This window comes from Rhineura floridana, chromosome 7, assembly GCF_030035675.1.
Source record: "Rhineura floridana isolate rRhiFlo1 chromosome 7, rRhiFlo1.hap2, whole genome shotgun sequence".
NCBI lineage: Eukaryota > Metazoa > Chordata > Lepidosauria > Squamata > Rhineuridae > Rhineura > Rhineura floridana.
The window spans coordinates 87,409,880-87,435,182 of NC_084486.1; the positions used below are offsets into that span (position 1 = coordinate 87,409,880).

The window sequence follows — 25,303 nt, forward strand, 5'->3', positions numbered from 1 at the left end:
GTGGGGGGAGAGCCATAATAGCAAGGTAAGGGGCACAGAGAGGAGGAAAGGGTACGATTCTGGGAGAAAGAGAGATGGTGGTAGAAGGAAGGAAGGAAGGAAATGAGCTCTGGAGCCCTTGTGCTAGAATGTGATGTGGAAATGTTAGCCCACCATTGAGGGTGAACACTTTGTACACATATTTCAGTTTTCCTCCCCCTGTCACTGTTACCCCTCCTCAGTTTTGTCCCTGACTCTTAGTGCCTTGCAGTATGAGCTACAGGGGCCCCATCCTGGGGAGAACACAATGGCTGCTCTTGCATTATCACTATCCAATGGAGATGGCACACCCTCCTGGACAAACAGGAAATGGACCTGAGCTAAGAGCTCTGGACTCTCCATCCAGATAGTGACTTCCAGGTGCAAGTGTAGATGCGTCAGAGAGAGCAGCGTCTCTCTCCCCCTTCAGCAGTAACATCCCTTCCCCTCCTCAGCTGGATTGGGCCCAAGTCACAGTCCTACCCCCAACATAGAGTGGAGCCTCAGAGTTTAGCGTGTGGGCCTTGCCAAAGCCGTCCATGGTCATGGGGTCACCTCCATCAATGGAGAGGTTTACCATCCGCTCAAATGTCACCAGCTCTACAGTGTGGAACTGTCCGTCATTGATGGTCTCTGCACTAGGGAGAGAAGAGAGGTGTGGGACGGGAAAGGCTTGTGGCACCCAACCCTTGGCTTGATATTTGACATCCACAGCCATCCTTACCCATCCAATGTACAAGGTTAGCACCCATATTCATCCTGCCATGTACTGTCTACCAAGATCCCCCCTCCCCTGGTGACTTCTGCATTAACCCTCTACGCAAGTCACACTCCAAACCCCAATCCCTTCCTGTCTCCCTCATGGTCAATGTGCAGATTTGCTCAAGTACTGAGGACTGCACTGAGGCTGAGGGAGAAACCAAGGGCAGAGGTCTACCTGTAAATGGCAGAGCTGGGGTAGGTGCCTGGGTCATAGCTAACACGCACATGGCCTTGGTATAGCTCCACTGCCATGTGGTCAGTGTCCCCATTATACAAGAGGATCCCATTATCTTCGGCCGTGGAGACCTGTGAGAATGAGGGAGTGAACAAACAAGGGGCAGAACAATTAATTCTACAACCCAACCACTCCCACAAATTACCCAGGTGAGGAGAGTAGGCAGATACCTGCTCTTGGGTGGTAGAGATGCCAGGTCTTACCTGTAGAGTGATGTTGGCACTCGGCCAGTTTTGCAGATCAGTGAATTGGAGGTATGTGTCCCTATCCACAAAATTAACACTCAGCAGCTTCTCGCATTTGGGCCCTCCAAAGCCAGGAAGGCACTGGCATAAGGCACGATTGCCTAGCTCCACACAGTTGGCACCATTCTGGCACTCTGCTCTCTCACAGGGGCTGGGTTGGAGGGAGCCATGAGGTGGAATTTCACAAAGCTGGCCACTATGATGAAGTAAACACAAAACAAGGCACAAATTGGAGGAGGCAACTCAATGATAACATCACAAGACCTTGCTGAGACTACAGCTTGGACTCTGGCAACTCATACAATTTTAGATCAGTGTGCACTCTCTTCAAGTTTTATTCTTGTCAGAGGCTGACTAAAATAACACTGGAATCAGAGGCATGGATGTTACTCCTAGATTCTTCCCTGTTTTTGCCTGCACACTGAAGCACACCAATTCACTCCACTGCAGCATTCAAGTGAATGGGGGATATATACAAGTTGTTATGCAACCCTGAATCATGAGGAAAGATTTGCTCACTTTACTCAGTTTGCTTCCTCTGTCTCTTCCCCAATACAAACTAATATGGCCCAGCCAGAATATCTTCAGCCAGGGGTGTCATTAGGTGGTGGCCCAGAAGGCCTGAACCCCAGGTCTTTGATGCCAGGCCCCAGATCTCCTATCCCTTCTCTTTTAAAAATTGGTTTAAAATTTTGATTATAGGGTGCTATTGTAGGTGCACTGTGAAGTGCAATGGCAATGAGGCCCCAGCTCTTAATTTACCCAGAGGCTGCCTAAATTGATGCAGATTTGTGTGATAGACATGTGCCCTGAGTATCTATCAACACACCTGTCTTCAGCTGCAGGACAGAGCAATATCTCATATCTCTGTTCATTACTTCCCTATATACAGGGACTACTTTTGCCATGATGTGCAGAACCACTTGGGTAAGACTCTGGACATCTATCCAGCAGCCACTATGATGGACTCTTTGATGTGCAGACAGAGTCACACTAAGCACGTAACGCCCTTCATGGTACAAGGGCCAGCAAATGTGCAATGCATTATTTCAATCTGATAAATACAGCCAAACAACCCTGGAAGCAGCCAGGCCCTTAAACCTAGTCGCTATTCCACATTTTTGGTTACAGCTGATTACTCTTTCTGTTTCAAACCTTTCTCACAGCCACCCTTGTGGAAAAAGAAATCTTCCAGCAGAGAGCAGTCCCAGATTTTGAGCTTTGCAGGATGCTTAGTGGGGGTGGAATTGGTATATGGTCCTGGCCATGTCGGTGTCTAACACCCTTACCTATAGCCTTCAGTACAAAGACAGGAGTACCCATTTGGTTCATCAAAGCATTTGGCATTGTTCTGGCAGCGATGGTCCAGGCAGTCATCATAGTCCACACTGCAGTTATCCCCCACATAGCCGGGCATGCATTCACATCTGTAGGCAGGGGCAGGAACAAGACATTTACTGAGCTGGAGTACCTAATGCTCTGAAAGGCAGCAAGGCACACATGTCAGATAATGTCTATGGCTGTAGCTGCATAACCTTTACAAGTCTTTACCAGGTCTACTTCCCTTTCACATGTTTATCTTAGGTTTAAGTCTTTCCTTTCTCAGAGCTTCCCTCCCCCCTCTGCAGTTGCTGAATCGCTCACTTGGGTCCATCAGGGAAGGCCTTGCATATGGCATTATGCTGGCAGGGGCTGAGTTCCGGGGAACAGACATCCATCAGCTGCTCACAGTAAGTCCCTGCAGGAAGGGAAGAGAAATGATATAGAGAAGGAAGGTTCATGCCTAATACCAAACTTCATCCCCACCCAGGAATGGCAGGCAGGCAATGAGGAAAGACAACCCTCACTCTTCAGCACTTGCATCTACATAACAGAATCAACAGGTACAAGCTCATGAACAGCCCACTAGAAGCACTGGAGGAGGGACAATGCACAATCAATTCAGTGCCAAGAATACGTGTGCATCGAGGAGCAAAGATGAGGCAATGCCAGATTTATTTCCACATATTTATATGCAGCCAGAGAACGTGGTGCCTGAAGCACAACAGGCCAATGTGCAGACCCAGTTTTTTATGAGATAAGGTTTGACTACCTTTCTTTCCTTTATTTATTTATTTATTTATTTTTAAAACTTATATACCGCCCGACTAGCAATAGCTCTCTGGGCGGTGAACATAAATACAATAAAATACAGGAAAATACAAAAGCATCACAATCTAAAATCAAATTTCACAATCTAAAAACTGCATAACTAAGATCAAATTACAAACATTACCATCATTAAACAAAAAATTAAAATGCCTCGGAGAAGAGAAAGGTTTTAACTTGGCACCGAAAGGATGATAGGGTCGGCGCCAAGCGCACCTCCTCGGGGAGACTATTCCATAGTTCGGGGGCCACCACTGAGAAGGCCCTTGATCTTGTATAATTTGTTATAGTCTCATGCCTCAGCCCAGAAAGCCATGATTTGTATCTAACACTGAAATCCCTGTCTACTGCTGTTCAGGGAACAGCAATATTATGGACTAGAGACTAACTTGGCAGGGAGAGGGAAAACAATCTTGGGAAGTTTTCATCCACTGTAGTATGAGAATGGTACTGTCAATCAGCTAAAAAGGGGGTCTTAGTATATATGCTGGAAGCCCTTAAACTGTAGATAGATCCTTCTGTAAAAATTGGCTTTGTGCAAGAAGGTCCTTCATATATACTTGCTTCTGGCACTGACCAGCTTCGACTATGTTGTTCTACTATCTGAGTTCCTTTTTTCTTCTCTCTAAGTTCATGCTGTTCCATTACATCCCTTAATCAATTTCTAGTACACTTTACTATGAACTGAATTCTGGGTTAACTGACTGGAAAGGCAATGCATCTAGAATACTTCTGTAACAGTCTGGTGACAAGAACGGAACTTGGAAGGGCAGCTGATTCTATCTTTGCACGGTCATGCCTGTCCTACCTGTATAGAATGGAAGGCATAAGCATGTGTAATTGCTGGAACCATTAATGCATGTGCCACTATTCTTGCAGTTGTGATTATTGCAGTTGATTGTCTTTAGACTGCAGGTTGGCCCTTCAAATCCATCTGCACAGGAACACCTGTCAAAAGGGAAGTAAGAGTTGCTTAACAAACTAAGAGATTAGAAGCTACTTGCTTGAGGGCTTTTTTACTCTTCTCAAAAAGTGCCCAAAGGAGAGTGAAAGGAAATCAGGGATTTTCCCAAACAACATGCAGTGCCCCCCCCCCCCCCGTGGCTCTGGACACTGCATTGTCTTGCACCTGAGACATGTTTGTCTCTGATTGGTAGTATGTAAATGCAACCACTCTGGAGGCAACTCGACTTAGAAGGGGTTAAAGAGCTTCTTGTTTTTACAAGGGTTCTGGGACAGACAGGCTTGGAGGGGCTTCAAGTTCAGTGGTGGCACTGAAATGGGGGGGGATAGAGAAGAAAAAAAGAGGATGCTTGGGATGGGAAAGAAAAAGATACAGACATGAAAAGCCAGATGGCTTGAGAATCAAGGCTGAACGTGAAGGGCTGAAACATTATTGTTTGTGCAGACATTTTAAGCAATGTTGTTTAACTTTTATCTGCTATTCAGCAGTTATTTTTTTGTGTGTATTGTATTTTTATCTGGTTGCTTCATTTTTAATGTGAACCACTCTGGAATCTGTTTTCATGAAGGGTAGTATACAACTATTGTAAACTTAAAATATAAATAAACAAATAGATAAAATCAATTTTCAAGGCTTTATCTATGGCCATGTTTACATGCCACACTATATAATATATATGTATTTACAGTTGTGTGAGCATAATGCACATGGTGATATGTACGTATATGCCTGGTTATGTACTGCATTGGTATGAACAGCATGTCATATGTGGACACATCTGAAAATGGATGCATTGCATTAATGAAAGTATGGGGTAGTGAAAGCACAGGTAAGTGAATGTGTGTTGCATATGCTGGCACTTTCATTTATATTGCCTGCAGTCTATTTAGCTGGAAGAGAAAACAGAGGTGGAAGAACTGATGACCTTCCCTCTCTAGTATATTTATAGGCTGAGGGTCCTGATATCCTTTCCTAGAGGACTCATCTCCCTGCCTACTTCCTTTCCCCAAAGGCAGAATCTAGTGTGGCATGTGCAGGGAAACAGCTTTGTCAACCCCCAAAGGACATTATGTGCTGGCTTTGAAGATGCTGGGTTGTTATGGTGACGGGATGAGAGGCCATTTAGCGTCTTGGCAATTTGGGTACACAGACAGGGCTAGGGCCCCATTCTCTCTCTACTGCCTGTGGTTTATTTTCAGCCACTAATTATGGTCTGTTTCCCAGAAAGCCGCCCACACTGTACTCTGAAGCGTGGAGTGGGGAGGAGCCCTGTGCATTGAGGTCCAACTACAAATCAGAGCCTACAACCCCCCAAGAGGCTGGAACAGTTGGTAATTCAGTGGGGTACATGCATTTTAATGGGTTCCCCTGTCAGATCCCAGCCCATATTTGCAGAAAAAAGGACTGCAGCCTTTAGGCTTAGTGACTGCAGTGGTGGTCGATCTTGTTGGTGGAGGGTAAGGGTGCATTTTTGCACAGTATCAACAGATTGCTTCCCAAATCCTTTTCAGCTATTGCCTTCTTCTTAAAAAGGAAGAGGCTAGAAAGTTTTTCTGGGCCAGGTTGGTCTGAAGCTGGACAGCCATCTGTCGGGAATGCTTTGATTTGGATTCCTGCATTGAGCAGGTGGCTGGACTTGATGGCCTTGTAGGCCCCTTCCAACTCTATTATTCTATGACTCTAAGCCATAGAGGTATAGGAAGCTGCCAGCCTTACGGTAGCTCAATGCAATTGGTTGTGGGCACTTCAGCCATTCCACATTTGAAGATCCTGTCAATTACCAAACCTTCCCTACCCCACTCCCATATGAGATCCTGAAGTGCCACTCACATGAAGCTGACTCCATCATCTTCGTGAGACAAGCAGATCCCACCATTCTCACAGGGTCTGCTGGAGCAGCCATCAACAGAGAGTTTGCAGTTTGGGCCCTGGAACAAGGTAAAGAGGGGAAGCAGTTACAATTCAAAGAACAAATTATGACGCTCTGGGCAGGACTTGGGATTTCTCAGGCCCAGATGCTTGCTTTTCAGCCATAAAAGAAATAATAAGAGTTGCTGCCTATATTTAAGTAAGCCTATCCTTTTCTTGTCCATTTCTGTTGGCAGTGATAGGATTGGCTGGTTGTCAAACTGGAGGCTGGGTGTATGGAAAAGTTCCTTCCACCATGTCTGGGTTCTGTTCAGAGCCATTTTTTTGGAGTATGGTCTCCAAAGCAGGGAGAAAGTCCAATCCTTCTCTTTGTCAATGAGCCTTTTACCCTCCCTAGCCACCACTCTCCTGCTAAGCCCCTCCTACTCTTCCTCATCTCACTTCTCACCTTGTAGCCACTGAGGCAGATACACCGGTAGGAGTCCAGAGGGCCCTGTTGACAAGTGCCCCTGTTTTGACAGGGACTGGAGAGGCAGGGGTTACACTTAGCCTGGATGATCAGGGGAGGAGGCTCTGCATAGATGAGGGGGAGGGGAAAGAAACCACACAAATAGGCATCAGGATTATAGCCAAAGAATCACTGAAGGGGATTCCCCGACACGCATCCTCATATAAAGGTTGTCCCCCTCCTGGCCAGAATCCCTTCAAAGGCATTTGCCAGAAACCTCCCTTCAGAGGCAACTCTGGTTACTGACAGAAAAGATCACAGACAGATTTATGGTGGTGTTAAGTATAAAATAATTGGTAAGTTCTGAAAGGGAGGCCCACCCACTCTGCTCCAGGGCAAAAAGCCAAACTGCACTTACTTGCTATTCTTCTTTAAATGGTAGGCACTGTGGCTCAGAAGCAGGGCACATGGTTTGCATGCAGAATTTCCCAGGTTAAATCCCTGGCATCTCCAGTTAAAAAAAGGATTGGGTAGCAGGAAAAGACCTTTGCCCTGGAGAGCCACTGCCAATCAGAGTAGACAATACTGGACTAGATGGACAAATTGTCTGACCTGGTAAGTGGCTTGATCATTCCAGCCATACATGGAGCACTTGTCCTTTCCTCTGCCAAACAGAGGGATCAGGAATAGATTGAAAGACACAAAAACATCTGCCACAGATACTCATTATTAAGTCAGTCAGAATGGATTTAGCTGTAGTGGCTCAAGTGGCTATGAAGACTATGAAAGTGGAAGGAAATATTACCCTCCAGCTTGTGCCCCTCCTCCAGGTTTTCTTTCAGAGTTTGACCTCCGGTACACTGATCTTACCTTCTCAACACTATGGACTGAACATATTAGTGGCACATTTGTGGGCCATTGTGGTGGGACAGCAGTTGCCCAAGCCGTGCCACAGTTCCACTCACATAAGGTCCCTCCTTCTATCTCCCTCTCACACACACATTAACAACCTCCATGCTCCCTCTCTTTCTGTGTGCCCTGTGTCCCAACTTCAACAGCCCCAGCCCTGTGATACTGTGACCACCCAACCTTTTCTCCTGACCTGGCCTTGGAGGTAAGGTGCCCAGCCTCAGTCCCAGCTTGGCTGGGAAAGGGAAGAGAACAAAAAGGCAACTGGGCAGGGTAGGATGGACCAGAAAGAACCATTATTTGGACAATGCTGCTCTGAAAAATGGATGTCTCCCCACCTATTCCAGTTAAGTGTTCAAGGAGACTTCTTATTCTCCCCGCTTCAGTCACTTACCTTGGCATTCAAACTTTTTGGCAGGAGTGGTGAGCAGCAGTTTACCCTCCATATCAGCAGGGCCAGCACAACGGGCAATGCCAGGCTCTTTGTAGCCAGTTTTGACCCAGCCTGAGAGCCAGCGCATGTGGCAATCGCAGTACAGTGGATTGGCACCAATGGCTCTGTGGAGCAGGGAGAACCAGAATTTCTACATAGCTCTTAAAGCCCTCCCATTCATCGTATCTGATCACTCTGGTTGCCTCTAGTGGCCCTAGACTGATTAATAATAGTTAGATTTCTAAGTTGCGATCTGAGGTAGTCTCTCTATCTCTTCCCCTACTACACCGCTCCTTCATACTGTTTATAAAGAGGTGATTCACACATATAGGCTTGTAATTTGATATCTCAATACTTGATGACATCAGTCAATAAGATGCAGCTAAATGTGCAAATTGCTTCCATTGAAATACAATGTTCTTGTACTACTTGTGCAACTTCAGTTGCAGGCACTGAATAATGAACATACATAGAGGCAGTCCCTAGGGTTGCCACCTTCCCCAGAGGTGCTCCTTATTAGCATATCTAAAATAATTTAAAATGTATGTAAATTGAAAATTACTCTAAAGGCTGAGCAAGGGAGGAAAAAAGCCAGCTGCCAAAAAAACCCCAAACCAAGTCTGTCTCCATCTTTCTTCTCTTTTCTAACTGGATCTTCTTGTGGTGTTTTACAGTTCTGAGCTTTAGAGGCTGGTCTAGGCTGGTTTCTCCAGCATTCTCTTGAAGTGCAGTAGAGGACAAGAGGCACATGCGCTTGCACACAAAGTCCACTGGGCATGAAGAACCAGTAGAGCTTACGAGTGGGTGGGGACAGGGGGGCTAACTCCCTTGCCTTACTTAGAGATAAACTTGTAACTGGAGGGTTACAAACTGGATTGCTATCTCTTGATAAACGGTGCCAGTAGGAACTTCAGCAAGGCACATAAGGCCAGCTCCCTGCTGAAGCTAAGCAAGGTCAGGTCTGGTCAGTGACTGGATGGGAGACCACCTGGGAACCATATGTAAGCCGCCTTGGGTTTCTATGATGAAAAAAAGGCAGGGTATAAATGTAATAAATAAATAAACCAGATCAGTTCCTGCTGCTGTTCAAGCATGCCACCCACACAACTGGTATCACTTTAGCCAAAGCAGCCGTTACACCAAAATGAAAAGTCTTTACTCCTGCTTAGGATCGTACTCTGACCAGCTGAATATGCAACAGGATACAAATGATACTTTCTAGCCTGAACCTTCCAGGTATAGTGCCACAGAATGCCAGGAAGCCCAAATATAGGAAGAGGTGCTCAGACTGATGCAACTACTCACAGGTGTGATAAGAAGATAACATCAGCAAAGATCCCCTCAGGAAGTGTAGAGATATCATTTCCATGGAGGGACCTGGACACAAAACACAGGCAACATTTTTAATATCCTGGACAGTATGGCCACCCCCTTACCTGTTGTGATGGCCCCTTTAGCTACTGCCTTTAGAAGGCTGTATATGGAGCAGCACGGTTTGGTTAAAACTGGGGAAAGTCAGGAACTGGGGCTTGTAGATTTCATTAAACCCTCCCCCCCATACCACCTGCCTCGTGATTTAGGCACTGGATTACAGGCTAGCTGACTTTTTAAAAAGTGCTTGTCCTACACATGAGTGAGTAGGTGATAGCCCTACTGGCCAAAGAAACAAGAAAAGACAAGTGAGTGCCCAGATACTCCATCACTGACATGGGCGAAGCAAGTGCAGGGTCCCTCAGCTCCATGGGAATTAAACAGTCTCTCTCCACTACCCTTTGCCGGGCTGCTAACTTCTGAAAGTAACTATCTTCCAAGGATTAAGCCAAAGTCAAACTCTAGTGAGGACTGGATCAGGTGAGGATTCTCCTTGAATTGGGGCATAACCGGGGATACAGGAATACAAGGTACCTACAGCAGCCGTAGTGAACGAAGACCCTCGAAGGCCAGTGGGGGGATACACTGCAGCGCATTGTAGCTGAGAATCCTGGGTGATGGTGGAGAGAAGGAACAACAGGAATAAAAAATCCTTTGAAAACACAGCCCACATACTGTCTGAAATGGCTGGCTGTATCCCTCCACCGCATGCAGTATTAATTCATGGAAGGAAGGTTTCTTGCATCCTTCTTCCCACTGCAGCCACCTCTGCCTCCCCCCCCCCAAAAAAGCCTCTCCCATGGGCCAGGGAGCCCTCCTAACCAATGTGGGATGGGATGTGAGGAAGGAGCTTCCTAAAATTGAACTCAGACTTTAAAATAGTTCTTTTCACAAAAGCATGTTCACAGAAGACAAACTTCTTGTCCCCCTCTCCTCCAACCACCCCTTTGTGCTTCATCCTCCATTATTCAGAGGGGCCCTCAAGCCTACAGAGAGACTTTTCAGGGGGTGCAGTGTGGAGGAAGAACAGGAATTCTTCTGTGAATTTCCTTAAGTAAACTCACATTAGAACCCAAACTGTTGTTTCTTTTAGTATTCTCTAATGGGCAACTGGGGCATAGTGTTGGAGTTTCAGTGGATTCTACTCAGTGCCACTGGTAGTATCCCAGAAAGTACATATTCACTCCAGATTGGGCATGTAGTGTTACTTTGGTATGAGCCTAATATTGCAACACTGATGATGACAGAGAGAATACAAGTTCTGCTACCCAATGATGGATTAAAAAAACTACATTCTAATCAATTAGCTTAGAGATCAGAAGAACTATTACAAACAGTTCAATATTTTTAAAAATGGATAGGTTTCTTTCAATCAAATGGCAATACCATTCCATTTATTGTTGAGATAATATTAAATATATTGCATTACTCAAGAGATGAATTAAGAATGTTGTCACCAGCACCATTTCAAATGGGTTGACTGAAAGCCAATTAAAATTCTGTAATTTCAAGGCTCAAGCTGCCAGTAAGTAAGTTAATCATACTGATTAACTGAAATGTTCAGTCCTAAGTTTGTCTTTTTTTGTCTTTTAAATGAAAAATAAGTTTCAAGTCCTTCTGGTTGATCATTAGAGATTGGAACCTTGGCAGAAAGTGAGCCACACAGTCAATAGAACAGAAAGAAACCACCCAATGTTAATGGTTATGTAGTGATTTTTAAGGATTTTAGGATTTTTAAGCTAATATCAGGATGAGACTTGAAGGGTATATGTGTATGGGTCACATGGAATTCTGGATTATAAAACTAGTTGTTGCACAACACCTTGTAGACATGTTTAGATATTTGGAACCAGCATCTCCCACCGTATCTAGTGATGTCCTCCTTGGCCAGGCAGTAGCCCCCACAGATCAATGACATTTCAGCAGAGAGCAGAACCTTGCTTTGCATAGTAAAAGCCAGTACGACATCTGTCATTTTATAAGGCTTTTCTCTCCCCAAAGTCCACTCTACAGGAACTCAACAAGGCCCCTTCCTGCTAGCTGCCGTAACACATCCTCCCTTTCCAAACTGTTTGTTATGCATATGCTACACTGGGCACTCACAAGGTGGTGAGCTGGCTCATATTGGTGAAGGATGAGTTGCTGAGAGAGCTGATCTTGTTGTTGCTCAGATCCCTGTAAGACAGAAGCATCATGCAGGTTCTAACATCATTTTAATTCACTCTTTTTATAGCACAATTCTGACCTTCTCTGATTTCTCAAGAAAACTCTAGTCTTTTGCATACTTAGGAACACCTTCACGTGAGCAGTGGCTCCAGAATTTGCACATCCAGCAAATGCATTGGGACTTTCAAATCTACCTTGTCCTTTAGCAGCTGCTCTGGGCAGATGATTTCATGATGTCAGCTAATTCTTCGAATCCTGTCTCTGTCTGGTGCTGCTAGAAAGGAAACTTGATAAACTGTGTCATGCAGGAAGAAGGAAATGTGGCAGTGCACATGCTCTGAAGGTGGAGGAAGGTCATAAGATAACCATAACATCTGTAAGTGCACAAGTATAGAATGAATCTTAGAACTGGCCCTATTAAGACTTAGCTGCATTTCAACAACCAACAAGTAAAATAAACTGGGAAGAGGCCTGTGGAATTCCTCTGGTGGGCAATAAACAAACATACAGGAAGAAAAGTCCTGTATAAGATAGTGGCAGTGCAGACAGGGATAAAAGTGATAATGCAGAAAATTGTGGGAACCACATATGGGAGAGCTGTCAGGAAGGTGAGGCTCTCTTTTCAGGATTTGAATCTCAGTTCCTAAAAGTATCCCAAAGTATTAGTGCAAACGCAAAGCTATTCTAATGCCCAAGGAAACCAAAGAAAATAAAGAGATGATGAACTGCAGGTCACAAATCAGTTGGACTAGATGGCATTTTAAGAAGGATCTAGTTCACCCACTATCCTGGGCTGAGTTAACGGGCCCTGTTCAAGATAGCCCAACTTCCTCGACTATAAGAGCATTTCAATTTCAGCCTTCTTTGGGAATCTGCTGCTATGACCAAGGACGCCGACTTCTAAAAATATTTCATAATAATTCATTTTCTTGCCTTCAACTTCTCACCATCTCCTCAGCTGCAGAGAACACCTCTACATTCTCCTATTTTTAACATTTCATGTAATTCAGAACAGTCCCCATGTCTCCGCTATATTCAGTCAGTCCAGAGATAGGAAGAATTTCCCATCTTCCATACTAGCTTCTTTGATCACACTCTTGGTCTTCTCAGAAGCCTTTCTGCTTCCATACAGCTCTGTGGTGTGCATGTTTTAATGAAATATGGCTTTTTGCATGTTACTGGCAGAACAAGGTGGGAGGTACAGCACTTGGAAGCCACCTGGCCTTCCTACACTTGTGTGCTCTTACTTCTTGGTGCTCTCTTAGGCCCCTGGAAACAGTGTGGCCATCTGCTTCCATAAAGAGCTACTGTTCAATCCTCTGCACTGGCCAAATCCTGGTACTGTGAAAGCCAAATCAGTTGATCAGTACCCACTGAGATACAAATTGCACCACTCCCCATCTAGCCCTGGCCCAAACGTTTCCACAGGCATGCAGCACAAATGTCTGGGAAGATGGCACAGGCTTATAATCAGGGGCCTCCTGAGAAAATGGCTAAGAAGAGCAGGGATGATGTTCCATATTTTAGGAACATAGGAATCTGCCTTATACTGAATCAGACCATTGGCCCATCTAGCTCAGTATTGTTGACACTGACTTGCAGCAGCTCTTCAGGGTTTCAGGCAGGAGTCTCTCCCAATCCTACCTGGAGATGCCGGGAACCGAACCTGGGCATTCTGCACGCAAAGCAAATGCTGTACCACCAAGCACAGCCCTTCCCCATAAGCTTGCTTTTTTTAGAATTACATAGGAAGCTGCCTTACACTGAGTCAGACCGCTGGTCCATCTTGTTCAATATTGTCTGTTCTGACTAGCAGTGGCTCTCCAGGGTTTCAGGCAGGATTCTCTTCCAGCTGTATCAATTATCAGAGATGCCAGGGATAGAACTTGGGACATTCTACATGCAATGCAGATGCTCTACCAGTAAGCTATGGCCCTTCCTTCTCCTGCATCTCTGATAAAAGCTATGGTAGGCTCTCAAGAAAGCATGTGAAGTTACTGCTCCTTAGATACTTACACCAGCTGTAGGTAACGGAAAGTGGAGAGCTGTCCAGGGACCAGGGTGAATTGGTTGCCGTCCAAGTAGCTGCAAGGACAATGAAGGATGCATGAGAAATCACAGTAGCGATACAGGAGGCTGGGTGAGATTTGGAGAGGTGGAATGCTAAACTTCCAACAATATCCAAAGGATTCTAATCTTAGAAGTTATAACCAGTGATAAGCACTGTCCCTGCTACTCTGTCAATGAGACCTGCTAGTAAGAATCATCTGAACAAGCCTGTACTAGTACATGCATGTGTTTCACATCTGAATTTGTATGTTTATATGCCCTTGTGTGCAGTCTTAAATCTGAAATAATGTATATCTCAGGTCGCCTTGCCCTCTTCCAGTTTCCCAGCCATTTCATTCTGATATAGATGATTCATTAATGCTGTTGAGCAACAGAAAGGTAATTTAGGCCCCTTCTGCCTGCCATATAGACACTCTTTCCCCCCAATAGAGAATATAGTGGCACCCAGTTTTGTACCTATATCAATAGAGAGTGTGGCATGATCTGGATCAGCATGGAGTTTATTTGTAAAGCAATGTGGAGAATGAAGCTTTGTGCACCTCTCTTGGCTGTTCCCAGCCCCTTAATCCATGGGTGCTACTTGTCAGTTCCCACAATGCCCCTTCCCTGGTGCAGTGTCAGCAGAAGGGCCCAGTCATCATTACTCACAGCTCTGTGACATTCTTGGGGATCCCTTTGGGGAGGGATTTCAGGTGCTTGTTGCTGCAGCGAACAACAGTGTCTAGGCAAGTGCACTCCTGGGGGCACTGAGGACGTGGGAAGCAGGTTGTCTCCTCCTGACCTGCCAAGGGACAAGCCAAAGGGTTCACAGTGGAAAGAGACAGAGGGGGCAGAATATGAGAATCCTGAAGCAGACATTATCCTACGTCTCTCCGGGGAAATCTAGATCTTGGTCTACCCTTATATCACCATTATAAAGTGTCCCACGTTTTCAAAGGGCCAGAGGCATCAGCAGCAATTAGAACAGAATATTAATCAACAAGTATGATGAATTAATTGCAAATAAAATGTAGCTCTTAATTGGAAAGAGTGTGAAAGGTCCCTTTGACATCTACGTCCTCCTACTGATTTACACAAGAGTCTCAGTTTTCAGAGGCACATTGAAAAAGCTGAGGGACTGTTAATTTATTTTTCCTAAATAGCAACTACCCCTCTCCATCCTCCATACACACACCATATCAGAAGCTGCTATTTGGATCAGGTCCAATGGCTTGAGATGATTAAGATGAACAGTAAATGATTTATCTATTTAGGAAAGTGACACTGTTAAACATCTCCAAAAGATTTCTCACACTGATATACTGTATTTATTTATACTGAGTAGTTAAATAGTTGATTAAATTGCCTAGCTTTTAACCAATTAATGGACTCTGAGAAAAACCCCTTGAGATCAGCCCTACCAGCAGTCCATTATTTAATTAGGGGCTGCCTGTTGCATCCCTGGCAAGATTAGTGCAGTGTTCTAGCTCCTCTCTATACTGAAGCTACTAGGCAGTACCAAAACAGACAGACATGCCCATGTAATTGCTGTCGAGGAAACCAAGGTCCACTCCAGCATACTAAAGACTGCCATTACTCTGCCCTGGAGTGTATAGTAAGAGCAGCAGAAGATTGCAGACACACACACTGCAGCTCCCACACCTTTTTAGAACAGAATGCCCACATTGTTTCATCAGTCTGTTGTGCTCCTCCCGCTTCAGCCAATCTGTGTGAAGAAACCCATTTGTGTGACCTGCTCTTGCAAGATTTGAGGGCCCAGGCAGTACCCTTACACGTACCGTGCAGCCTGGGCTAATGCACTTACAGCATATTCAAAGTTTGGTTTTATATGTGACATTCCCATTCTCCACAATATGCTTTTCTGTGTGTGCAGCCCTCTGTTGGTTTCAATTTTTACTGCAACTATGCTGAACAGAGAAAGGGGTTGGACATTGATGGCTTAATAGGAATTTCAACCTTGTTGAGCCACAGCGCCCTACCATGCTGTACTTCATTGGTCTGCCAGCAGAAACAGAGCCTTAAATGGGTCTCTGGAAGATACATCTGCTGTACAACCATAGCCTCAATTTGCATAATTACTGCCTCCCCATCTTTGCAGTTACTCAAGCACCGAGCGCCTGTGAGTTACCTTCCTCACACCTGAAGTCGGGGAAGGCCACGTCCTGCAGTGGGATTTGACGTAGGAAGTCTGGATTATTGCAACGTGGGTTCCCAGTCACAATCTTCCGCCTACGAAGCCAGTCACCCAACCAGGCCAGACGACAATTGCAGTTGAAGGGGTTAGCCAGCAGGTTCCTGGATGAGAGGGGGATAAATAACCTTGGCTGAAACAGGACAATCCGTCAGGGTGCTTATTAAGAACATAAGAAGAGCCTGCTGGATCAGGCCAATTGCCCATCTAGTCTAACATCCTGTTCTCACAGAGGCCAACCAGATGTCTATGGGAAGCCCAAAAGCAGGACCTGAGGGCAACAGCACTCTTCCCACTTGTGATTCCCAGCAAAGGGTTAGCCGGCAGGTAGGGCAGAATTACCTTCTTTTCTGCAAGACCTATGCCCCTTTGCAACATATTTCAGACACACAACTCAATCTACGTTTGTGAACAGAGGAAGCTGGCTTATACTAAGCAAAACCACTGATCCATCTAGCCCTTTACTATCTACACTATTGGCAGCAGCTCTCCAAGATCTCAGGAACAGATCTTTTCCAATACTGCTACATGGTGAATTCTGAGAGGCCACAGATTAAAGTAGGGGCTTTCTGTATGCAAAGAGTGATCTCAGCTACTGAGCTATGGATCCTCCCTAAAACAGAGGTGGTGTAGGTGAGTGGCTAAACTGAGAAAGCACTGTGAGGAAAGCCCTCACCAAGGGAGAAAGGACTGAGGCTGTTCATATGTTAGCTCTAGTTAAAATTTCCCCGCCTTACGACTCACAGAGTGGAGAGTGACTGCAATGTGTCAAAAGCGCCAGGTGCAATAGTGCTGATCTGATTGTCATACAGTGAGAGAAGGCGCACATTGCGCAGCCCTGTGAAGCTGTCATTGTGGACACAGTTGATACGGTTGTTCCTCAGCATCCTAGAGGGAAGACAGAGAATGGGAAGAAGCCTCTTCTACAAACTGCCCCTTGAAACCCAAGAGAACCTGTCAGCATTCTCCACTGTTACTCCTCCTGTGAACTGATAACCCACTTCTGCTGTTCTCTCACATCTATCCCCTCCACTCTCCCTCCCCCCCCAAAAGAATTAGGGCTGACTTACAGTGTCCGCATCCCATCAAGGCCCCGGAACATGGCGCTGCGCACTGACTCCAGCTGGTTAGCGGTTAGGTGCAGCTCAGTGACTGAGGCTGCCCCTTCAAAGGCCCCATCCTCAATCTCTGACACCTTGTTGTTGCTTAGGTTTCTGGGAAAGCAAAGTACAAGATGTAAATGGCAGAATGCAGGAACAGGAAGAGAGTTTTCCCATCCCAGTGCACAGCCTCCAGGGAAGGAGTTCTTCACCTCAACAGAGACAAATGAAGAACAGTCGTAGTAATTCCATCAGTGCCAGTTTTATTTTGCTTTCCTTAATTCTTCCATGAGCTGACCCTGCTGCACCCTCCTTGAAAACATCCCATGCTTTTAGTATTGAGCCTGTGACGTCAAACCAGAAATACTTCTAAAATTGTTTTTGTTTCTGCTTCTGAGGACCCAATTAGTAGCCCCTGCCATAGTCCTGCAGTTTCTTCCCACAGTGTCCAGCAACTGGTATTTGGAAGCATACTGCCGCTGAAAGCAACTATGCAATACCACACTATGTGACAGATGTTACATCTAGTGTGGCCTTTCCATTCTAGATAAGCTTGTGTCTGCCTCATCCATAAGAATGCCTGACTCTAGTTGGAGTGCTGCTGAACTATAAGCCACACTCAGAGCTTGGAAAAGTTACTTTTTTGAACTACAACTCCCATCAGCCCCAGTCAGCATGGCCACTGGATTGGGCTGATGGGAGTTGTAGTTCAAAAAAGTAACTTTTCCAAGCTGTGGCCACACTCATATTGCTTTCTCCTTTTCCCCAGATCTTGTGTAAGGAGGAAGTGTCCTCTGCTACTAGAATCCCTCACCCGCATACTCACATTTTCTTTATGTGTGGGAGCTTCTTAAAGATGCCTGTGGCTTCTAGCACTGTGATCTCATTGTTGTTCAGCCGCCTGCAAGAGAAAGAAAGGAAAATAAACATGCCAACCTGAAACATGGCATATACATTCATATTCTGGGGCCATCTCTGCAAACTCATTTAGCATTGCTTAAAACATTCTTTTGCCCGTTTACTTAGTTAATCCCTCTGTAGAAAAATGTGTATAGATCATACTGCAAAGTGCAATGTGAATGGTTTGTTCTGCTAGAAGTAAATATATTGCTTCAAAAGCCAATACACATAATAATACTGTATTTGCTTGTGCTGCATGAATAATACAATACTGTGTTTTCCTACACACAGTTCAGCTCAAAGTATAAAATATAGAATAGCAACAAAAGTTAGAAAGACTAGAAATAGAAGTTGAAAGGCCACAATGAAAGACTCAGTACATGAAAAGGCCAAAGGCCATTCCAGCATGCTTGCATGTAGAATAAATATTGCACATAAGAGGCTTCAGGCACCCATTTTGTGCACTGGATGGGTGCTGGGTTCACTGCAGAAGGGAGAGGTAGTGGGATGAGAAAAGCATCAAAAACAGGTGGAGCAGTTTTAAGCTTTGTCAATGCATAAGATGAACACTGGGTACAGGACTTTGGAGTCTTACATGAAGAGTGAACATTCAGGCATCGTTGCTGTTGCTTGTGCCTTCAAGTCGATCACGACTTATGGCAACCCTATGAGTCATCAACCTCCAAGAGCATCTGTTGTGAACCACCCTGTTCAGATCTTGTAAGTTCAGGTATGTGGCTCCTTTTATGGAATCAATCTATCTCTTGTTTGGCCTTCCTCTTTTTCTACTCCCTTCTGTTTTTCCCAGCGTTATTGTCTTTTCTAGTGAATCATGTCTTCTCACGATGTGTCCAAAGTATGATAGCCTCAGTTTCATCATTTTAGCTTCTAGTGATAGTTCTGGTTTAATTTGTTCTAACACCCAATTATTTGTCTTGTTCGCAGTCCATGGTATGCGCAAAGCTCTCCTCCAACACCACATTTCAAATGAGTTGATTTTTCTCTTATCCGCTTTTTTCACTGTCCAACTTTCACATCCATACATAGAGATCGGGAATACCATGGTCTGAATGATCCTGACTTTAGTCTTCAGTGATATATCTTTGCATTTGAAGACCTTTTCTAGCTCTCATAGCTGCCCTCCCCAGTCCTAGCCTTCTTCTGTATTGATAATCCTTGACAAGTTCAATGTCCTCATTGTCAACTTTAAAGTTACATAAATCTTCTGTTGTCATTACTTTAGTCTTCTTGACGTTCAGCTGTAGTCCTGCTTTTGTGCTTTCCTCTTGAACTTTTATCAGCATTCGTTTCAAATCATTACTGGTTTCTGCTAGTAGTATGGTATCGTCTGCATATCTTAAATTATTGATATTTCTCCCTCCAATTTTCATACCTCCTTCATCTTGGTCCAATCCCGCTTTCCGTATTATATGTTCTGCATATAGATTAAACAAGTAGGGTGATAAAATACACCCCTGTGTTTTCCAATGGGAAACCAATCAGTTTCTCCATATTCTGTCCTTACAGTAGCCTCTTGTCCAGAGTATAGGTTGCGCATCATTGGAGTCTTACATGAAGAGAGTGAACATTCAGGCATGGTGAAGTGTATATATATATTGCGATTACAAGCCCTTGAACTACAATCAAGGAGTATATTTGATATTGAAGCGAGTTCAGCGTGAAGGGAAAAAAGCCCTTAAACAACATGGGATTTTTCCTCACCTCTATTTTCATTTCAAGATGAAGAAATTGGTAGATTTACAATTAGTAGCAAGCACACAGTGAACCTCTTAAGTGGTGAGTATGGATGTGCATCTAAACCAGGCTGCAGTTCTCTGCTCTTTAAACAAAATGTGAATTTTATGTAAATTTCTGTTCTGGAGAACATTCCCCATCCTTCGGGATTGGCTCTCACATGTAGCAAGGAAACATGGCCCACTTGATGATTGGCTCCTCCTGCTGAAGTGCTCCTAACCAAAACACATCTAAGGACACATCCACACCAAAGAATTCTAGGAACTGTAGCTTGCTAAGGATGCTGGGAATTATAGGTCTGTGAGGGGTAAGCTACAGTTCCCAGGATTTTGGGGGCGAAGCAATGTGCTTTAAATATATGGTGTGAAAAAGTAAATGTTGATTGAAGAAATGTGGCTGAATTTCAACTGTAGATTTAAAAAAACAACCTGAAGATATCGCTAACAAGACAAACAAAACAAGATCCATAAAAGGAGAGGTGGCAGGGAGGAACTATCTTCTACCAGCATATATGTATATCATCCAACAGGACAACCAACTTTCCTGGAGTTAAATAGGTGGGCCAAATATCCCCCTACCTGTTTTTACAACAGGAATTTACAGGTAAAAATTCCCCATTTTGTCCAGTAGGGCAGGGAGCTATTCTCCATCCTTCAGAAAGTAACAGAGCAGTATCCCTTGTGGTGGGACTCCAGGAAAAAAAACTTTTAAGAATCTTCTGCAGAATCCTTGAACCAAATTCTGTGTCTTCCAAGGAAAAGACATTGATTTTATCATGTCTTGTGAACAGAAACCCATGAGGGTGTCCTACTAATTTTAATCACCCAGGTTGATCTCCCTGAGAAAGGAGCCAATGTAATTAGGGTTGCCATATAAATTAGGGTTGCCATATTCCAGTTCCACAAATCTGGGCTCCCGACCCTGCCACGGATTGCGAGAGGGAGCTCCGGGGCACACCCCCCCCACTGCGCAGGCCCGTGACGCCCTCCTGCATGCTCCATCTACCTGTCCTTTGTCATAAATGCTGGTCGCTCTGCGGGCGCAACCCTGCTATCAACCAAGATGGCGGCTGAGGTTTCCCTAAGGGGCTGATGCCCCTGCTGCCATCTTGGTTGATGGCAGGGATGCGTGCACGTAGCTTTAATGACAGGCTTTAATTAGGGCATGTAAGTCAAGCAGGGAAGGTAAAAGGAAGAAAGAGAAAACCATTAGCAACTTTAGTTACAAGAGCTAGTGATGGCCACCACTTGGGTGGTTTTAAAAGAGGATTAGATAAATTCATGGAGGGTACAGCTATCAATGGCTACTAACCCTGATGGATATGTTCTGCCTCCGCTATTGGAGGCAGTATGGCTCTGTGTCCAGTTGCTGGGAATCGCAAGTGGGGAGAGCGCTGTTGCACTCAGGTCCTGCTTGCAAGCTTCCCATAGACATCTGGTTGGCCACTGTGAGGCCGAATGCTGGATTAGATTGGCTTTTGGCCTGATCCAGCAAGGCTCTTATATTTGTATGTTTGTTGGGTACTGTAGAGTTCAAATGAAATCCCGCTTCGCTGTTGGCAGGCAGAGCCAGTCAGGGAGGTCAGATGCACCTCAGCAGGAGGAGCCCATCTGCAAGCAGGTCCTGCCACCTTACTGCTTGCTTGGCAGGGACAATCCCAAAAGACAGAAAATGCTCCCTTGCCTGTACTGGTGATCAGCCCCCAAAAAGAGGCTGTTTGTTTGGAATACCAACACCAACTCTAACATAACATCTGGTATCCATGATTGTGCAAAGAAGGAAAGATCACTGGGTTTTTGATGGTGAAGAAGGTAGTGTGATTCTCAGACACAGACAAAGCATGTTGCCTCACAGTTCAGCTGTGGCCTGTGGGAGGCGTTCTGGGATCTTCGTCAACTTCAGGTTGGAACACTCCACCACATTGGCTTCACAACGGCACTTGGGTGGACAGACAACATCACTGTGACATTCACTGTTCAACTGGTAATCCTCTGTACCTGCCACCAAGACAAAGCAGTGAGAATGTATTCACATAGAGGTGTGTGTGATAACTGGGGCTGCCACATATGTATAATCTGGAATGGGTTCCTCCTGCTTGGGTACCACCCAGTACTCACTAGCCCTTTAAGGTGTTCATGTCCGAACAGGAATTCTCCACTTATTAAAGGACGGAGACTCACATGCTGGCTCTGCCCCCAGCATCCCTGCACCCACTCACTCTCTCTCCCAGACCTTCTCATGTCATGTAGGGGAAGTCTGAAAGGGGCTTCTACCCAAGGTTGCTTGAGCATGGGTAGAAGCCTCAGTGTAGTCAGCAGCTCTGCTTTTTCGGGGATCCAAGCTGCATGCAGACTTTTATTCACACTGAAGTATCCATCCTCTGGCCAGCATAATTAAGCCAGCGGTGTTAGGAAATTTCAACACACAGCTTAAAGCTCTAATGAGTGGCAGCAGCACCACCATCAAATAGCCAGCAGCAGTGGACTCAATGGATGTTGATTAAATTTGGCTGCAGACCATCTACATCCTACGAGTTCCTCACACTTGTGCCAAAGTATTGGAGAAGGCAGATGCCAAATATAGAGTCTTGTTCTGATCCTCTGTAAGGGCGCAGTGCCTGCAAACATTCCATGCCACCCCTGCTGGATCTAATATATGCTATTAAAAATTACCAGAATGGCAATACCGCAATCTCATTCTGCCAGCAGTGCAAGGACACCATGAACACATGCATGCAATCAATGTGCACAGTCTAGGAGCTTGACGCTCGCTCCCTTACCTGGAATGAAATACTGCTCTTTGGCTGTGAACAGAAATATACAGAGTGTTAATCTAAATGCAGTAAACGTAAGATACTAAAGGCCATGTTGCTCATTACTTTTTTGAACATGTCAGACCAAGCATATACACTGCAATGTGTGGGGGGGAAAGAGAAAGTCTGTTTCACTCAAAGTACATATGCTTAGAAACAACAGTATGCATATAAACAGAATACATATATCTGATGAAAAATAGGCATATTCTCCACCATCCGTCACAGTGTTCACATGCCTTCTGACATAAGTATTAATTAAAAAATAAAAGAACTAGAACACTGTGGTCTTTCAGTTTAAAAAATAAGTCAGTCAGTTTATGGTAAATCTAGCCTTGTGGTGCGGGGTTTAAATAGGTCTTAGAATCCTTTCTCCTTGGGCTGGGGTAGTGGATTTCCTTATTATACAGTATATGCATACCCTGATTCCTTCTAGTTCCCTGGGCACAAAATAGCTTGAAATGAGAAAAAAATCTGGGGTGAATTTATGGCTAGAGCAGATCTACTATCTTGGGGTCTGGACAGAAGGAAATAAAGTTATAGGGAGGGGGACAACATTTCTGCAACATTTCCCCCTAAATTCCACTCATGTGCTAGAGTCAGAATCCCCGAATATGTGCTGCAAGGAAGTACAGGGGGATGCTCAGTCTCTGCTCTGTCCTGTACCCCAAATCTAGATGCAACCCTACAGAAGAAAGGTTGTTCGTACGGGAGCAGCGGAATTTCTTGCTCTTGATCTGTCCAATGCGCTTGTTTGCGAGGCGGCGGGGACTGGCACAACGAGCACCACTTGTCTCAATAGGATTGGCACGCAAGAAGTCTGCCAGCCACTTCAAGTTGCAGTCGCAGATAAAGGGATTCTGGGCCAGATGGCTGTAGAGGGGAAGAAATGGGAGCAACTTGAAGTTCAGGGTTCCTCTAGTGGCTGCTGTCAGAGCAACTTTAAATCTAGTAGCCAACATAGTGCTTCTGGCTGGCACAAAGTCAAATGCTCTTATAGGCATCCCAAAGACAAAGCAGTCCATTTCCTTGTGACCTCACTTAGGTGCCAGGGTAGTAGGCTCTGCCAATGGCCCTGGGCCAGCCTGTATCCTCTAGGTCAGTCTTCCACAATTTGGTGTCCTTCAGATGCTTTGGAACAACAGCTCCCATTAGCCCCAGCAAATGGTCAGGGTGATGGTTGTAGTCCACAATATCTGGAAGGCATCAGGTTAGAGAAGGCTGCTCTAGGAATACTACATGGTTGTAAAACCCTGACCTTGAAAGGCTTCTTTCTCTCTTTCTAATATTCTGCCCCTGTGATAATCTCCTGTTTTCACCACAGAATCTTATCTGCTTTTTCCTTGGGACCCTGAAACTCAAAGGGCATTTCCTACCATCCTCCCACAAAACCCTCTTCCCATTGGACACATCTTCAAAGAAGCTAGCACTCACAGGGTCTGGATGGCTCGCAGGGTGGCAAAGGTGCTCTTGGCAAGGGTCTGGATCTTGTTGTCATACAGTGAGAGCAGCGACAGGTTTTGCAGATCAGCAAAAGCATCTGCCCGGATGCAGTTAATCTTGTTGGCATTCAGGAGCCTGGAGAGAGCACATCACACCATATCAGTGAATAGGGGTGGTGGTGGTGGATAGTGCACAAATATATTTTTGGCCTCATCACTCACAGCAGGGGATTCCCCAGACACGCCCCCCTCAGATACCGCCCAGCAAGTTACTCACACAGCCCAGACCATGTAACAGGACAGAAAATAAAATGCCATACTACTGAAGACAGATAAGGATAGTAACAGTCTGCAATCCTTCCCCAAATCTGAGGTAAACAGAAGGAAATTCTTCATCTGGGATAGTGTAGATGGAAAGGGAGAAAAGCTATGAGGAGGGACATGGAAGTTAAAGTTTTAGAGAAGGCAGTAACTGTAGATGGGACCATGGAGTAGAAAGACAGATGGAAGCGAGGAAGGCTACATGGGAGATGAAGACAGAGAAGAAAAGGCTTGTTAAGTAGTAGGAGAAGCTGTAGGTCCTAGAGAAGAAGTAAAGGGCTATGTTGCTGGTACTGAAGTTTTATTTAGGTGTGCTGAAATTGTCTAGGAGCCAGATGTGAAGTCTGGGGCCTCTTTGAAATCCAGCTCAAAGTGCCACACTACCACTAGCCCCCTGCCATCCTGATGTCCGAGTGGCCCTCTAGCTATCCCTCTCGCTTGTGCTTACAGTAGTTGTAGTGCATACAAGCCCCCGAATACCCCTTTGGGCAGTTCTGTGATCTTGTTCCCGTACAAGACTCTGAAAAAGAAACAAAACCAGTGCTTGGATTAGTAGTGTCTCTTGATGATCAGCACTGATGTCCCTATAGTGCTTTGGGGTAAGAAGCCATCTTGAACAATTGAACCCAGGCTCGCTCTTCAAATGTAGCTGACACAAAAGGATGAGACTGTGAGGTGCCAGCTGGCTTATGGTGCCAGTATCAGGGATCTGGATTCAAATGTAATTTAAGCTTCCACTGAGGCCCAATTCATATATGCAAATAGCCTTATGCAGCCACTTGAAACTGCTAAGTAGCTTGTAGCTCTGCATGGCAAGCCACCTGTGCGTCAAGTGGCATCCCACACAGTTGCAGCAATTTCATTCATTCCATTGCAAACCTTCAAAAGGTAAGGATTTAAAACAGTGTGGTTGAAATTGGCATAAGACCATGGGGAACTGCTTCACACAAATGCTCACCATCTGGAGCTATGCCTACAAAGCTTCTTTTCAAGAGACAACCATAACACAGATTGCTCTTTGGACTGGAGCCAAGTTAACTTACTGGTGCAGTGGATCAGGGAAAAACATTATCAGCAGTTATGAATTAGAGAGACCAAAGAAAATAATGACCAAGGAGGCTGTGAGTTGGGATTGGCATATCCA

General features: G+C 45.1%; 1 protein-coding gene across 5 annotated transcripts in view; it reads right to left on the bottom strand.

Annotated features, from left to right (window-relative positions):
* Nucleotides 1-25,303, bottom strand: part of SLIT1 (slit guidance ligand 1) — a 185,108-nt gene that overhangs the window by 5,777 nt on the left and 154,028 nt on the right. For 4 of the 5 annotated variants that reach the window (XM_061636266.1, XM_061636267.1, XM_061636268.1 and 1 more), the window contains exons 12-34: nt 24,608-24,679; nt 23,831-23,974; nt 23,106-23,269; nt 22,364-22,387; nt 21,437-21,581; nt 17,756-17,830; nt 16,900-17,043; nt 16,574-16,717; nt 15,767-15,933; nt 14,287-14,419; nt 13,585-13,653; nt 11,506-11,577; nt 9,941-10,012; nt 9,337-9,408; nt 7,993-8,156; nt 6,690-6,814; nt 6,203-6,300; nt 4,217-4,356; nt 2,905-2,998; nt 2,550-2,687; nt 1,219-1,456; nt 956-1,086; nt 502-656 (exon numbers count right to left, since the gene is read on the bottom strand). In XM_061636266.1, the coding sequence (XP_061492250.1) occupies nt 502-656; nt 956-1,086; nt 1,219-1,456; nt 2,550-2,687; nt 2,905-2,998; nt 4,217-4,356; nt 6,203-6,300; nt 6,690-6,814; nt 7,993-8,156; nt 9,337-9,408; nt 9,941-10,012; nt 11,506-11,577; nt 13,585-13,653; nt 14,287-14,419; nt 15,767-15,933; nt 16,574-16,717; nt 16,900-17,043; nt 17,756-17,830; nt 21,437-21,581; nt 22,364-22,387; nt 23,106-23,269; nt 23,831-23,974; nt 24,608-24,679 (2,780 nt within the window). The remainder of the gene's footprint in view (nt 1-501; nt 657-955; nt 1,087-1,218; nt 1,457-2,549; nt 2,688-2,904; nt 2,999-4,216; nt 4,357-6,202; nt 6,301-6,689; nt 6,815-7,992; nt 8,157-9,336; nt 9,409-9,940; nt 10,013-11,505; nt 11,578-13,584; nt 13,654-14,286; nt 14,420-15,766; nt 15,934-16,573; nt 16,718-16,899; nt 17,044-17,755; nt 17,831-21,436; nt 21,582-22,363; nt 22,388-23,105; nt 23,270-23,830; nt 23,975-24,607; nt 24,680-25,303) is intronic. The other variant, XM_061636269.1, reaches the window with a different exon arrangement.